At 37.3% G+C, this 16,595-nt stretch overlaps 2 protein-coding genes across 5 annotated transcripts in view; both read right to left on the minus strand.

Moving 5' to 3' along the window:
• bsk (mitogen-activated protein kinase dJNK) overlaps positions 1-4,827 on the minus strand; it is a 205,641-nt gene extending 200,814 nt beyond the window's left edge. For all 4 annotated transcript variants that reach the window (XM_089646520.1, XM_089645926.1, XM_089646007.1 and 1 more), the window contains exon 1: positions 4,710-4,827. The gene's annotated coding sequence lies outside the window, so the exon portion shown is untranslated. The remainder of the gene's footprint in view (positions 1-4,709) is intronic.
• A 1,893-nt stretch (positions 4,828-6,720) lies between these two features.
• Positions 6,721-9,899, minus strand: lark (RNA-binding protein lark). The gene is made up of 5 exons (XM_089636258.1): positions 9,753-9,899; positions 8,903-9,581; positions 7,954-8,219; positions 7,641-7,682; positions 6,721-7,233 (listed from the first exon to the last, which is right to left on the minus strand). The coding sequence occupies exons 2-5, from the start codon at positions 9,572-9,574 to the stop codon at positions 7,185-7,187; spliced, it is 1,029 nt and encodes a 342-aa protein (XP_089492384.1). The 5' UTR covers positions 9,575-9,581; positions 9,753-9,899; the 3' UTR covers positions 6,721-7,184.
• Positions 9,900-16,595: the final 6,696 nt, after the last annotated feature.

The raw sequence follows: 16,595 nt of genomic DNA on the forward strand, positions 1-16,595 counted from the left end.
TGTTCAGTGCACCACTTCGATAAACTTCAAATGGTACTCCGAGAATAATCAACTAATGGTGCTTTCCGATCTCCTGGAATAACTTTTAGAGAATATTATATAATTCCAGCTTAGTAGCCACAGCCGAAATAAGCAAAAATCTGATTGCACGAAGCAGTAAAACCTCGAACTCTGAGTTCTGCGTCATGAAATTTACATAGCTTTTTGTCATAAATTTCAGGGCAACTATTTGCAGCGTTACCGATCATCGAGAGCTATGGAACTTTACGAAGACCGAAGAAAAGTATTATGAACAACTAAACTAAGTATAATTTTTTTAATTAGAATCACGATTGTGGAATGCGTTCAGGTACAACAAGGTGCTAAGACAATAAATAGTACATCAAACACGACCACACGCTTTTTCATTTCCTTTCTTCCACCATTACAATAAAATATCTGTTTTTATGAATGGGATGCGATACGTACAGTGGCGTAGCAAACTAGCAGGCCCCGAAATAAGTCTGTTAGTTGGGCACCGCCTCTTCTTTATATTTTGTTTTTCTTGTGTAATACTAATAATTATCAACAATACATTCGAATTAATCATATGCACAGAAAATTCAAAAGCATTATTAAAAAAAAATAAGTTTATTATGCTTCGTAATATTATATTATATTATCTATTATTCTAATGTTTTCAGCTATTATTTTTTTTTCATAAAATAATTAATTAATTAAGAAATTAATAGACATAAAACGACGTGATTCAATATTATGACTATGACTGGGATTTGAACTCAGTCGTCAAGTTCCGTAGGCCAAACTACTTCCCACTCAGCCACCGCAGTTAGTCATCAGAAATAGTTATCTTAGGCTCAATAATAATATTATTTGTGGGCAACTTTTTACACGACACCATAATCGCATCGTTAGTCACAGCGATAACAATGACCTATTTTAACAGGCTACCGAAAGTTGTGAAAACGCGTAAATATTTGAAGGCATCAACGTATTAGTCACGGAAGAAAAAGAAAGAAAAAAAAAAAAAAAAAACAGGTTATCTGAACATGACTCACAACTCACAGCATGGCTGGGTGAGAGATTTTAATATACCCAAAACTGGGCATATTTTTTTAGATGGGCCACATTGATGTTACTTTATTGTGACGTTTTTATTAATATACCATAAATTCAGCAAAACGTTGGCATTTATTAAGACGAGACAATACTCTAAAATAAAGCGACGTAAGTGAAGCATCCGTGCACAAAAATATGCAACACGCGGCCCTGGTGTATTTGACAGATCTGCGATTGAATTTGCCCTATCAAATCTCTAAATTAGAGTGGGAATCTTAACGACAAAAGTCGTGTAAAAACAATATTAGGCACGCGGCCCGGCGTAATGGACAAACCTACGGTCAGCCTAGCATCCATAGAAAATCGATCTTTCCGTGGGGTTTATTTCAATTATTTCTGATGAATATATTACTAAAATCTCAAATGTTTATAAAATAAGTAATTAAAAATCACTCCAATTTTAAGAGTTTAAATTATATTTTTAAAGTAAGAAATATATTACATGTTTTAAACTGATTCGTGTATGTAGGTACCTAGAGCGTACCAATGATTATATTTATTACTTTATTAAAGCCCTTCTTAGAGACTTTTACATATGACTAGTAAAAATTATAGATTAATACAGTACATATTTATTATACATAACTAAACTGCTTTGGTAAAAAATCTTTTGTATTTGTTGTGTTAAATTAAAGAGATCTACTGATTTTGTGAGTAAATTTCCCTTTGGAAACAAAATTTAAAAATTTTAATAAAATTTCCACATTGATTTGTTCTGAACTTGTATCAGAATTCATAAGTTACTATACCACACAATATATTATGTCCAAAGCAAACCAGCTTTATCTGTAGTAGAATTCGTAGCTCCATAGCATGTAAGTCTCAACGCTTTCTTTGTAGAAAAATATTAGCGTGCCAAGTCAATTTCATTTGAAATACAAATAAAATTGATTCTGAACATCTTAGTTAGGCTAAACCCTAAGTAAAAATAATTATTAAATGTAAATAACCGTTGGGTTTGTAATGCATAATATATATGGCATTATATTATGTATAATGAATTTCCAGCATTCTTACTTAATCCCCTTACTATAAATAATATAGGTGTAAGGAGTTTCTCAGATACATACCTACACAAAAAATACAATAGAAGAGAGAACACATTTTGAAGACAATACGAGTTATCTAAGCCACAATTATTGAGATTTATCAGATGCTCGAGACGATGGAGCGGGGTGATTATTCAAAAATACAATAGAAGAGAAAAAACATTTTGAAGACAATACGAGTTATCTAAGCCACAATTGTTGAGATTTACCAGATGCTCGAGACCATGGAGCGGGGTGATTATTAAAAAATACAATAGAAGACAAAACACATATTGAAGACAATACGAGTTATCTAAGCCACAATTATTGAGATTTATCAGATGCTCGAAACCATGGAGCGGGGTGATTATTAAAAAATACAATAGAAGAGAAAACACATTTTGAAGACAATACGAGTTATCTAAGCCACAATATTGAGATTTATCAGATGATGGAGACCATGGAGCGGGGTGATTATTCAAAAATACAATAGAAAAGAAAAAACATTTTGAAGACAATACGAGTTATCTAAGCCACAATTGTTGAGATTTACCAGATGCTCGAGACCATGGAGCGGGGTGATTATTAAAAAATACAATAGAAGACAAAACACATATTGAAGACAATACGAGTTATCTAAGCCACAATTATTGAGATTTATCAGATGCTCGAAACCATGGAGCGGGGTGATTATTAAAAAATACAATAGAAGAGAAAACACATTTTGAAGACAATACGAGTTATCTAAGCCACAATTGTTGAGATTTACCAGATGCTCGAGACCATGGAGCGGGGTGATTATTAAAAAATACAATAGAAGACAAAACACATATTGAAGACAATACGAGTTATCTAAGCCACAATTATTGAGATTTATCAGATGCTCGAAACCATGGAGCGGGGTGATTATTAAAAAATACAATAGAAGAGAAAACACATTTTGAAGACAATACGAGTTATCTAAGCCACAATATTGAGATTTATCAGATGCTCGAGACCACGGAGCGGGGTGATTATTAAAAAGATATGATGAAAACGTGCTTGCAATCTAACTATGGAATACAATAAATAATGGAACAAAGACTCTTGTATCGTAGTACAACTAATTTACAGTGGAACATGAAGCCAGGTACAAGAAACATCTATTGTGGACTATGCAAATGTTACTAAAACAATGAATTAATGATAATTTAATAAACTCTGGGATACTTAAAGTAGGCAGGACAAATGGCAAACAAAGTAAATGTAACACATTATATTCCAATCAATACTTACACACAAAGATTTAAAATAAACAATTATAAGGAATTTAAGTAGAAAAATACTATGTACCACTTTTCCAACAGTAACAACCATGGAACCCAAACATTGTTCATGTTCTGAAATGAAGGGTTTAAATAGTATGTACCACTTTTCCAACAGTAAATACCATGGAACCGAAACGTTGTTCATATTCTGAAAAGAAAGGGTTTTAATAGTATGTACCACTTTTCCAACAGTAACTACCATGGAACTCAAACATTGTTCATATTCTGAAATGAAGGGTTTTAATAGTATGTACCACTTTTCCAACAGTAACTACCATGGAACTCAAACATTGTTCATATTCTGAAATGAAGGGTTTTAATAAGATGTATGAATTGTCTATTAAGTTGATATATAACCATTTAGCACCATGTTTTATCAAACAAAAAAAACTGTGTTGCGAGAAGGGAAAATTAGTGACATTTTAGATGATTCTTGCACCATTTAATGCCGCCGTTAAACAATCAATTCTAGCTATAATTTTAATGACACACACAGTAAAATAAGCTTTGATAGAGCTACACCGATTGAGAGTTTATATTTGAAGACTATAAATGTATTTTATAATATCATTTAATATTAAAATTAAGAAATATGATAGAGAAAAAATTTGATTCTAAGTATTATGCAAAAATTACAGCAGATTGGGAGTTCTTATTATTGGTCTATAATTCGATAATAACTAACCGTTTCTGAGGTACAGGCAAAAAGAAAGACTTTAAATTACACGACGCATACGATAAAAATCATGTTTTTATTATTATTCCTATTTCAAAATGTCACAAATGTCATCAAATATTTAAATATTATAATATAGTCACTGGAATACCTATTACATTATTCTCTTAAAATTTATCAATAATGTTTTGACAGTTATATAAATAACATTTCAAAAGATCGCATGCGAATTAAACATCGATAGAATGACATAAAGACCCGTATTTATAACTTTTTTGACACATTGAATACCTACATTGTTAGCACAATTCAATTTTTGAATAGAATCTGCAAATGTCACACTACATTTAATGTTGAAATTAAAAAAACAAGAAATCTAGCATAACGAAATTGCTGTACGTAGAGTCAAAAGTTGGTAATGGAATTAAATTTTATTGAAAAACATAAAAACTTGAGAGCAATGCTGTCAAATTCAAGTAGTACATACATAATAAATATCGATGAGCACACGTTCCACGATTGACGGCACAAGTCGAATAATGCACAAAGTTATAATGGAAAAGGGATCAATTTACTCACCTAAAACATCATTCACAGATTTATTGAAGATATAAAAGTAAATATCGCCGGAAAAACACTAATTATTAGACACACTGACGACACCGAAAAGGAAAAATACTTTTAATATGAAACAGAGATACCAACAGAACAAACAAACCCGATCATAATGTTCAGTGTTTTCGAACCTGAAAAATATTTTACCGATATTTACGTACCCAAGAACCTCACTCAAAAATAATATTGATAGGACCATTCGAAATTTTTGTTTTGTAAATCAAACACGAAATGAATTTTTGTTATGTAAATCCAACACGAATAAATTGATTATCGAAAAGTTTTGTATAATCTAGTTCGATTCCCACATCATAAAACCTTGCAAAACAAAGATTACCGTCATGTGGAAGGTAGCCAAAAAGATTTGTTCATTATGTGAAATGTTGTTTCGTTGTTTCCATCGATCAATATTATTTCCAACTGCAACCAATATAAATCTGCTGAACAACGCGTTGAGCCAATACCTACTAATAAAGTTGGCTTTGGTTGAATACGCAGAGCAAAGGGGTGTGAACAATAATAAAGGGAAATAGCCCATTCAGGGCCCCTCTAGCCTGTGACCGCTCTTGGCGCTAGTAAAATCCTCAGGGGCGCTGAATTAGGCATTTATTATCAGCGCCTTGGCAAGTCAGCGCTTGAGCGAACTGCTCCAATTGCGCCTGCCCTGTGTCTAACCATTAGTCGCTACCCCTACTGAGTCTTAATTTTTAAGGTAGCAACAAAAAATTATAATTTCTTGAATGTTTTATATTATTTGCTGAAATGGTGAAGAGCAAATAAAAAAAATTGAGAATCCCAAATATGAAAACCATGCCACAATGATTGAAAACCATACCACAATGGCTTTCAGATTTGCATACTCGTTGATCTGTGCAGGCTGTGAAGAGTGGAATATCTTTTTTAGTCCATACTTTTGTATTTGCAATATTTTGAATTAAAATGTAAGAAATTATTTTTTGCAACCATTGTTTATAACATTTTTGTCAAAATTGTCATCTCTCCCCCTTCTCATAAAACTTTAAGATGTAACGGCAGGACCAGTGACATCCCCAACCGAAGAGATAGTGCATATACCCTCGACTCGACTGAAGGTATTGTGGAGGGGAAGGAGATGGGGAAGAGGAAGGAAGGTGACTAGGGTCATAGATGCCTCCGGCAGAAAACACCAAAAACATTTATCACATGAGGGTCACTTTTATGACTGATTCTTGAGTTCAGCTGGGCTGTGTAACAATTTGCCAGCCTGTTTCCTTCCACCTACAACGTGGGTCTATTGAAGACCCATGTCCCACACAGCATCCCCAAAGATGGCACATTTTATTTCTTGATGCCCTCCTGTGTAGTTAATTAAAAAATATAAATGTATATTATATTGTTGTTTTTCAACATTCAATTGATGACCTCAGCGACAGAGCAGCAAGCTTCTGGGCTTAAGAGCTTGGAGGTTGCAAGCCACAAGCTCAACAGGCGGCTCAAGCAAAATAATTCACACAAAAACAAAAAAAACTTACACATCATTCAAACACCCTCAGTATCTACCTGGCGAGACTAACATTCAGAATAAAAAAGATCTATTGAAAATGCCTGTTTAGTGAGCAGATATAAATAGATAAGTACTTTCCAAACTACTTTTCTCCTCCACGCTTCCTTGGGCCTCAAAACATGTCCTGAATTGGGGAGACCACTTGGTCACACTTGGCTCAGTGCAGTTGGGTAATTGAGCAGTATTTTTTTTTAAGCTCAGCACTTTTGTATCTACAAAAACTGCATATAGCTTTAGCAGAGTTACAAGATAAAAGCAATATTCTGAAACATTCTCGTATTTTTTGTCTTTTGTGTTGAAGGTAGATAGGAAAAAAGAAAAGTAACTTTATTTTTGCCCTAGTCAACGCTGAATTGTCTCTACGAAAATGAAATTATTAAAATGTGATAAATCAGAATTAATCATTAGGATAAAAAATAAATGACAAAGTAGTTTTAGATGGACTTGTTTATTTGAAAAATATTTCCTACAATTCCACTCTCAACAATACCTAACACACAATCATTCATTACATTACAGCATCGACTCTGCCTTAGACCTCAGTTAGACCTCCAAGCCGTACGTACACACATTTGAGACATTATTTATAGAAAGTTTTAAAGATATCCTGAAACATGAATACATTTCATCCAAATCAAAGCACATATAATTTACACAGGGCACTTGCCAAATTACTTCTTCCCAATGTAACATACTCTATGAAAATGTACACAATGCAGTTGTAGTATATGCTAAATGAGGTGGATTATTTACCCATGAAATTATCTTGGTTTATATAATATTCATATACCTTAACGCCACTTCAGTGTTGTCTTATAGTAGAAGATATAGATTATGTTTAGACATTCACAGGACTTAAATAAATTATAAAATCTAATTGAACATTTCACTGTTCTTTAGTAGGGGGCGTATCTTCGCGGGGGAGAAGGTCCCCTCAGTCCAGGTCTGGAATAAAACAAAACAATTTAATACATTTATAAAAACCAACCAATGGCTTCACAGTCCGGTAACGTTGTAAGCAATTATAAAATAAAATAATTTTGTGAAACTAATGATAGATTTCCCACAATGAAATCGGAAATTGTAGTTTCAATATATATTTTGAATGGTAACTGACGTTTTGATCGTAATCAAATTACCGTATGTAGATAGATTGTAATTATCATTTGAACATTTTGTTTATTATTTGCTTTAGATCATTTGGGGGTTACGATCATTTTACCTATAACCATTTTGAATATGTATTATTAATTACAAACAGATTTCGGTTCTTAGATGCACAATGGCTAATCACTCCTTATTACAAGGTGTAATAAAAAATAAATTGTCTATTTATTAAAAAATATATTTACCTTCTATCATCAAAGGAATCACGGCTGAAGTCCTCGAACATCCTGGAAAGATAATTAGCAAATAAATTATATTAATTGAGAAAATGAATAGATGAGAGCTTTTATTGAGGTTTTCTGATTAATAATTGCATATGAACTATGGGGTTTTTGAGCAGATATTATCTTCTTTAATAGCTTATCGAATATGAGCAGAATTCCGATTGATAATTACTCATTGATTATGAACGAACAACCCAGTCTCTATTCAGAGCGACAGTGGAAAATGCTTATCTTCATAAGGAAAACACTCACAAAATGTAAAGACTAGACATACCCTCTTGAGATCTGTGGTCCACGTGGTGGGCTGCGGCGACTGAACATGCCGTCGTAGGAGGACCTCATCCCGCCCAGCGAACGTGACATGGGCAGCGGGGGCAGGTGCAGGGGCTCCCGGCGCAGAGGGGGGGACATGAACTCCCCGCCACGGCCACCTCCGCGTTCTCCGCCACCGCCTCCCAGCCCGCGGCCCAGCCCAGAGTAGCGCCGCTCAAACATGTCGCGTGATGAGTCATATCGGTCATAGTAGCTGTCGTAAGCATCCTAAAAGTCAAACAATTATTATAACAGAAGAACAGACAAATAATAATCGAGTAACAATTTTTTGAAGTTGTAAGGGAAGCTACAACAATGACAAACAAGCAAATTCCTAGGAATAAAACCCAAATTAGAAAAGCTGTACAAATGTGAGATAAATAAATCGACAGGAACAGCAGAAACCAGACATACAATACTATTGGCTTATCATCTCTACAACAGACAATCTCAGAAGATGAGTTCTAGTGCATGGACTGCCATCAATATCTCAAACAGTATGCTAAAACACAGTGATGAATAAAGTACACATGAAAATAGTGGTATGATAAAGACCATCAGATGGCAGGTGTGTTTCCAAACTCACGAGTTCACTCCAGACGAGATATTCAGTACGGACTGGTCCGCTTGAGGTTAATGAATAACAGTGATTATTGAGGTCACATGGAAATGAGATAGATAGACAAACGATGTTGATGGCACTATGCCTAACCAAGAGATGATATAAGTTTTCGGTGAATGGATAAATAAATAAAAAATTATTTCTACCAAAATGTAACGCACAAGAGTCTCGTACTTGACTGCGACACAAAAAAAAGTAAGGTGACTGTGTCACTATGCGACATGAAATAAGTTTTTATTTACGCGCCAAGCGAATCGTTTAGTTGGCAGAAGTAAGGTAAGGAGAGTACCCCGAAGCCGCCCATGATGCGATCGCGGAGGAAGGGCGGGGGCGGCGGTGGCGGCGGCGGGTAGGGATCTCGGCCGAAGGCGCGCTCTCGGAAGCCGTTGCGGTCAGGCCCCATCACCTTGGGGCACTCCTTGGACCAGTGGCCCCCGCGGCCACAGCGGTAGCACTGCTCGGGATCGCCCATGCCCGGCTTCTGCCTCACGCGGCTGGTCGACACCTGCACCTTCATAGGCTGTCCGTCCACCATCATGCCGTTGAGCTCTTTGATAGCCTCGTTAACGTCGCCCGAAGCATCCAGATGCACGAATCCGTAGTTGCGAACGATATCGCACTCGACGACGGTGCCGAACTTCTGGAACAGTTCGCGGACCTCCGGCGCGCGGGTTTTGTCCGTCAGGTTGCCGACGAAGATTTTGGTGGTCGGAGTGGAAGGCGCCCGCCGGCTCTTGGCGGCCTCGCACTTGATCACCTGGCCGTGCACTTGCTGCCCGTTCAGGCCCTGGATAGCCTCGCGCCCGACGCTCTCATTTTCCATGTGAACGAACCCGTAATTTCTGACCACATCGCATTCCACGACGGTACCGTGTTTCTCGAAGAGCGGTCGAAGGTCATTTGCGGTCGTTTTTTCGGAAAGATTTCCGATGAAGATTTTGAACGTACCGGCACCCGGCATGTTTAGTCTGAAATATACAATCGAACACGTTCTTTGAGTTTGTCGGATAACAAGAATCGTAAGTAAAACAATTGAACGTAGCTATGACGCCATAGCGACATAACAATCGACAATCCACATAATATAACAGAAAAGATAATAAACAAAAATAAAAAGGCAACATCAAAGTTGTACTTACCTGGTGTATTCAGCTTATAACAAAACCTTATAATATACTAATTACAACTATATTTCACCAGTTACATATATTTTAAGAGGCAGGCAAAAAAATGCGACGCTACCAAAGCCGATAGATAAAACCGCAAAATGGCGCACATGCCAAAGTAGCGACAGGAAACGGAAAGAAAAAACATTGCCATCATTCAGAAAATAAATACAGTTTTGTTCATGAAATAATGAACTTTGGGGCATTTTTGAAAATGAATTTGCACCCAACTTACCTTACCTAAAAACCAATATGTTTGGAAACCTCAAATAAATTCAACTGTAGAAGATAGAATGAACTCATATTTTTTTGACTCAGTAATACTGTATCACAGAACTTAAACATTTACTTAACATTTTTACATTATCCCACACATGATAGTTATTATTATTTATTAAAAATACAAATAACTTAGTTTACATCACTTTTATGTATATTTTTTTGTATAAAAAATCTCCATTATGCCTATGACTTTGTGATGTAACTATTTATTTATTAAAAATTAGTTTGTTTACATCACTTTTATAATTATTACTACTTATACTTCTATAGTTATTATTAGGATACGAGATCGTTGGCTGGGGGGTTCTTATAGGTCATATTTTCCGAGCCTACAACACATCTCGAACGCCCGAAAGCAGATCAGCATACAACAAATCGGCAAAGTAATGCAAGAGAATCATTAATAGGTCAAAATTCGAACACGACCTGCAGATCAGCAAAAAGCTGGCTGCCTGCCCGCATGGCAGCAGAGCATTCTGGTCGCTTGCGGGCTCAATAGGTCGGAATTTTTGCAAACCCAGTTTGCCACCTCTTACCAGACCTGACGGCTCACTAGCAAACACCGCCACCGAAAAGGCTAACCTATTAGGGAAAATGTTTGCGGAAAACTCGACCCTCGATGACGGAGGTGCTGTTCCGCCGTCGGTTCCTCACTGCGGCTTCTATATGAAAAAGCTGAGGATCCGGCATCGGGATGTACTCCACGTTATACGGGGGCTCGATGTTAACAAACCTAGTGGACCTGATGGAATACCTGCCCTGGTATTGCAGAGGTGTGCTGCGGAAATAGTTCCAGTTTTGACAAAGCTCTTCAAAATGTCCCTGAAGTGTGGCACTGTGCCATTTTTGACCGCTTTTTTCCAACGTCTGGTTGGAAAAAAGCGGTCATTCACCCTATTCCCAAGAAAGGTGACCGCTCCAACCCAGCCAACTACCGCCCCATAGCGATCACATCAGTTCTGTCCAAAGTGATGGAACGTGTGATCAACGACAAACTGCTCACATACCTCGAGAAGAACAAAATTATCAACGACCGTCAATACGGATTCCGGCGGAACCGTTCGTGCGGTGATCTTCTCACGTATGTGACGCATGTTTAGGTGCGGTGCCTGGAACATCACGGTGAGACCCAAACGGTCGCACTAGACATATCCAAGGCCTTTGACCGGGTCTGGCACCGAGGACTTGTCAACAAATTGCCTTCTTACGGACTTCCCACATCCCTGTGTACGTGGATTGCTGACTTTTTAAGGGATAGGTCAATTCAGGCGCTTGCTGACGGTTTCACCTCTTCCTCGCACTCAATAAATGCTGGCGTCCCGCAGGGATCGGTTCTGTCTCCGACACACAAACTCCAATGGCTCGGAGGGCTTTGAAGCAGAGAATGGACGGTTATCTCGAGAGTATTTCCTCCTGGGGTAAAAATAATCTCGTCGAATTTAATGTTTCAAAGACCCAATCCTGTCTGATTACGTCTAAAAGGGATCCAAATGATAATATAGTCTCCTTCAACGGAAGCAATCTTCCGAACAGGCCTTCCATTGATATGCTTGGTGTAACTATAAGTGACCAGCTCAGGTACGGGGGCTCCATCGAAGCCAGAGTAAAGTTGGCCTCTCAGAAGCTGGGCGTACTGTACAGGGCCCGCAGATACTTTAATAGTACACAACTGCTGACCCTGTACAAATCGCAAGTGCGCCCTACTGTCGAATTTGGCAGCCATCTCTGGTCCGGAGCCCCAAAACACCTGAAAAAAACCCTTGACTCTGTGCAGAAACGGGCGGTCTGTTTGATAGATTCCCCAATCTTAACAAACGGACTGCAATCCTTAGAGCACAGGCGTCAGGTAGGTATGCTGTCCTTGTTCTATCGGTATTACAATGGAAGATGCTCTGAGGAACTAGCGTCATTGATCCCTTCGGCACCGGTGCGTAGTCGAGATACACGCCAAACGCGTGCCCAACATTTGTACACGGTTGACATTTGTCACATGAGAACGGGTCGCTTCTACGATTCGTTCTTAAGTTCAACAGCTCGGCTGTGGAACGAACTGCCGGCCTCTGTGTTTCCTCCCTCCTACAACATGGGACTCTTCAAGACCCATGTTGTAGTGCACCCACTCCTTCCTCTCCACAAAAAGACCCTCCACACAGCATCCCCAAAGATGACATAGGCCCTGAGGGAAATTATTTTCTTCAGGGCCTCCTGTGTGGAGTTAATATAAAAAAAAAAAAAAGGTTAGGCAGGTAGTAAGACAGTTTGAAATAAAATATCAAGACCGGTTAGTAGGTTAGGCAGGTAGTAAGACAGTTTGAAATAAAATATCAAGACCGGTTAGTAGGTTAGGCAGGTAGTAAGACAGTTTGAAATAAAATATCAAGACCGGTTAGTAGGTTAGGCAGGTAGGTTTAAATTCCCGCTTAACACCATCCGCCTGTTTTGATTTATGCAAGAAATAAACATGGCCAAAAAGTGCCTTTTATTTTATTTTGTTGATGTCCAGGCATAAATATATATTTTTTTCGATCATTTTATAAATAACTTAATTTGCCACATTATACAATAAAATCATAACCTAAAATGGGTTCGTAAGTAGGAGATTTTGAACTTTAAAGCAGTTTTCATAGGCCTTATACATTATTTTTTTTCTGGCCTTATAAAAAGACTTATCTAAAAAATACTCTATTGTTTCAAAGGCCAAGATGTATTCTACTCGCAGTATTTAATTAAAGCATCTGAAACATTTCTAGGCGACCAAATTTTCAAACCAAAAACACATGATTTTGCATTACTACGTATGGCATCGCCTTAATAAAAATTTTACTCAGAAAACCATATTATTTCCCAAAATACAATATTCCAATGCATTCAAACTTTTTCTAGCCCCACTTCTGTCCAAAATATACAATATAATTATAGATAATGGATATAGATAATTATACCCAAATATTAAATATAATTATAGAAGAAGATATTATAAACCTACACATTCTAGATTAGTGTTTCCCACGGTGGGGCGTACGCCCCACCGGTAAGGCATAACGCCTCAGAGATGGGGCACCACACTTCAGAGATGAGACATGTGGGCATTCCACATATAAAGGGAAATACTCATCAGTCATACAAAAAAATTTTAGCACCATAAGCGATTTACTCATTAAAAAACGAAATCGATTGGATATAACTAATAGAGGGGACCTAAGACTGAAATTAAATAAGTTAGATCCGGACACAAAATTTCTTTGTAGCAAGCGTAACTGAATTTAATAATGAATTAGGCGCCAAGATATGTGTGTGTTTGTACTAAATTTTAATTGTAACTTGTGTTTTATTATTGTTTTAATTTTAATTTTACTCTACTTAATACATTATCAATTAATGTTTTGTAATAATTTCACTTAAAATATATGTATTAGAATAGGTTTTTTTTAAATTTCATTAGAGGTTCATATGTTTACAAACATATTACAATATGATTTGAAAATTAACCTGCTGTTTAATAAAAAAGATACCGGTGGGGCATCTGACTTTTGAAAGGACTACGGTGGGGCATGGCATAAAGAAGGCTGGGAAACACTGTTCTTTGTGAAAAATACCTGGCCCTACATATTGACAAACATCAGACCTTTAATCAGCACAAAAAAAAAATTCCATTAATCGGTGTTTAGATCATTTTCTACCAACAGAAGTGGAGGCTTATACTTCAGTTTAATCGACTCATGCTTAAATTATGTAATAGATATATGGGGGAATCACACACATTTCATACTTAAACAATTTACAAATAATACAGAATAAAGCTATGACACAACTCTTCAATTATAACTCAGATACCCCCAAAAAAACTAAACCAAGAAATTAACTTATTGAAAATTGTATGAATATAACATATTCTTTTTAGCCTGTCGTCCCACGGGTCGCAAGCAATCGACATGAACCAAATGCTGTAAGACCCTGCGCAGAAAAGTTCTACACTGAACTGCACTGTAGACCGTTACCATATTATAGCGAACTTAATTTTTTGCGCATGGTCTTACAGCACTCGATTTATGTTGATTGCCTTCTGACCCATGGGACAGGCTTAATCCATTTACGCCTGCCGTGCCCAAACGAGGACGCCTTCAAATCTACCCACCATTTTGTTAATAATATGGTAAGTTTTGCTAACAGTGCATTATTGTCGAGGTGATTGATGTGTCTTACATTTTATATCAAACATTTTGGTTAACACCATTTATAAAAAGTATTTTAGTGTCATAAATAAAGTGAATCTCAGAGTTGCAGTGATTACCAAATGCAAGTCTGACGGCCGGCATAGTCCAGTGGTAACGCATTGGACTGCCATTCCGAAGGTCGCGGGTTCGAACCCGGCGTGCGCTAATAAATTTTATTTGATTAATTTGTGTTATTTCACAATTAATTAATTAAAATAATATATAGTATATTTGCGGCACGTTCCAGAGTGGAAGATACTACCAGTATCGCCCTGGTGTAAGACCACCATTCAGAATTGAAACGTTGCTCCAAATGGCTTTAGCCGTGTTTAGTGACTAGATCTGAATAGCCAGGTACTTCCCCACCTTCCTCTTTCCCTTCCCCACTTACCTTCAGCCTCACAACATCCCCCAATTGGGGATGCCATAGTCTCACTGGCTCCAGACGGGAGCAGTTAGGACTCTTGTGAGGTATTCACTATAAAAAAAAAAATTAAAAAAAAAAAGTATTTTTTTTATATGTTTACGTTCGTAAATTCTTAATTTTTCTACATAATCTTATCGAACACTTTGTTTACTTTGGAATAAAAATTTGATAAGGTAAAATATATAATTTACTGAACTGTGAACTACTTTTTTTTGTTGGTGTCCCCAAATAGGGACAGTGGGCACATAAAGAGTAAAATATTCTTTTTTTTACAGAGTTTTGACTGCACATAAATATATCGAAACGGCAATTTGAAGTAAGCGATAACTATCATGGACTCCAGGAGGCCCTTGATGCTATTATGGCAGAAGAGGACTCAGATGTTGAATTTGATATCGTTGTTCTTCCCCCAGAACCAAGTATCCTCACTGATGAAGAAGAAGACGATGAAGACAATATTGTTACCAATGACATGCCAAGAGATATTCCTGGAAATATCGAAGTTTTTGTAAACAGAAACGAAGAAGATTGGGACAGTTCTGATGAAGAGCCTTTCTCAAATTCCGCTAGAAGGCAATGTTGGGCCCCGTTGGCCTAAATGCGAGCCTATTGCTACGATCACATGCCTTTTGAAGATAATAATGTACAACAATGATGCGAAAACCTAATTACTGATATCAAAGGTAAAAATCCTGTTTCAATTTCTGAGAAGATTTTTGATCAGGAAGTAATCGATATGATTCTTCAATATTCTGATTTGTATGCAAAAAATAATAAACATGATATCAATATTACCGTTGGTGAGTTGAAAACATTTTTGGGCATTCTATCTCTATCTGGTTATCACACTTTGCCTCGCGAACGTCTATTTTGGTCTTTAGACGAGGACTGTAATGTACCTGTTGTTTCTAAGGCAATGACGAGAAACAGATTTTTAGATATCAAAAAGTACCTACAATTCTGTGATAATACTGTAGCTGCTAAAACATCAGATAAAATGTTCAAGGTGCGAACCCTTGCCTCAGCAAGAAATGAATGAATTTCTCATGAAGAAGTTTATTCAATGGGGAGTGTTTCACACAAATCTGTCATGCTCTCTAGTGCTAATGGCTACTGCTTCAATTATTGCGGCAAGTTGCAAGTACCCACCAATGAGCCGTTGAGTACACGAGTTGTGAAAAACCTATTGAACAAGCTAAACACAGATCCTAGAGACCATGTTGTGTTCTTCGATATTTTTTTCACTAGCGCATTGATGCGGGATTTATGGGAATCTGGCTATCGCGCTACAGGAACTTTACGTGAGGGTAGGACCTGCAAATGTCCTCTCACACCCGTCAAGGAGATGAAAAAGAAAAGTCGTGCTGACTTTGACTACCGGTTTGACACGGTCAATAAAATATTGTTTGTTCGCTGGCTGGATAACAGCGTTTGTACAATGGGAACAAACTACGATAATGTTCTTCCACTGGACAAAGGAAAGCGCTGGAGCTCAATCGAAAAGAAGAAAACCGATGTAAATATTCCTCAAGTATTTGTGAATTACAACAGAGGCATGGGCGGTGTCGATCAAGCCGATCAATCGATTTCAACGTATCAAACTTCAATACGAGGCGAGAAGTGGTGGTGGGTGTTATTTACATACCTGTTCGATCTATGCATTAGCAATGTCTGGCGTCTACACATACTTAGTAACGACGTGAAGATGGACCAGCTACAATTTCGACGAACTATTGCTCGTTATTACTTGCGACAAAAAACTAATCAACGTTCTCACCCATCAGCCTCTGTAGTGCTCAGTTTACAGTTTGATGGTTTTGGCCACTTTCTGGAGAAGTTGACAAAACAGTTGCGATGCACTATTATAGTAAGGCACGTTGGGAGTGCAAAAAA

This window comes from Hesperophylax consimilis, chromosome 1, assembly GCF_061612785.1.
Source record: "Hesperophylax consimilis isolate HC1 chromosome 1, BYU_Hcon_1.0, whole genome shotgun sequence".
In the NCBI taxonomy this organism is placed as follows: domain Eukaryota; kingdom Metazoa; phylum Arthropoda; class Insecta; order Trichoptera; family Limnephilidae; genus Hesperophylax; species Hesperophylax consimilis.

What these genes read in the sequence shown, in the direction of transcription:
- lark (XM_089636258.1), bottom strand. Translation starts at nt 9,574, where the DNA reads ATGCCGGGTGCCGGTACGTTCAAAATCTTCATCGGAAATCTTTCCGAA. An exon ending in GGACCACAGATCTCAAGAGG is followed by an intron (nt 7,683 to 7,953) that starts GTATGTCTAGTC and finishes TTATCTTTCCAG; the next exon opens with GATGTTCGAGGACTTCAGCC. An exon ending in GATTCCTTTGATGATAGAAG is followed by an intron (nt 7,234 to 7,640) that starts GTAAATATATTT and finishes GTTTTATTCCAG; the next exon opens with ACCTGGACTGAGGGGACCTT.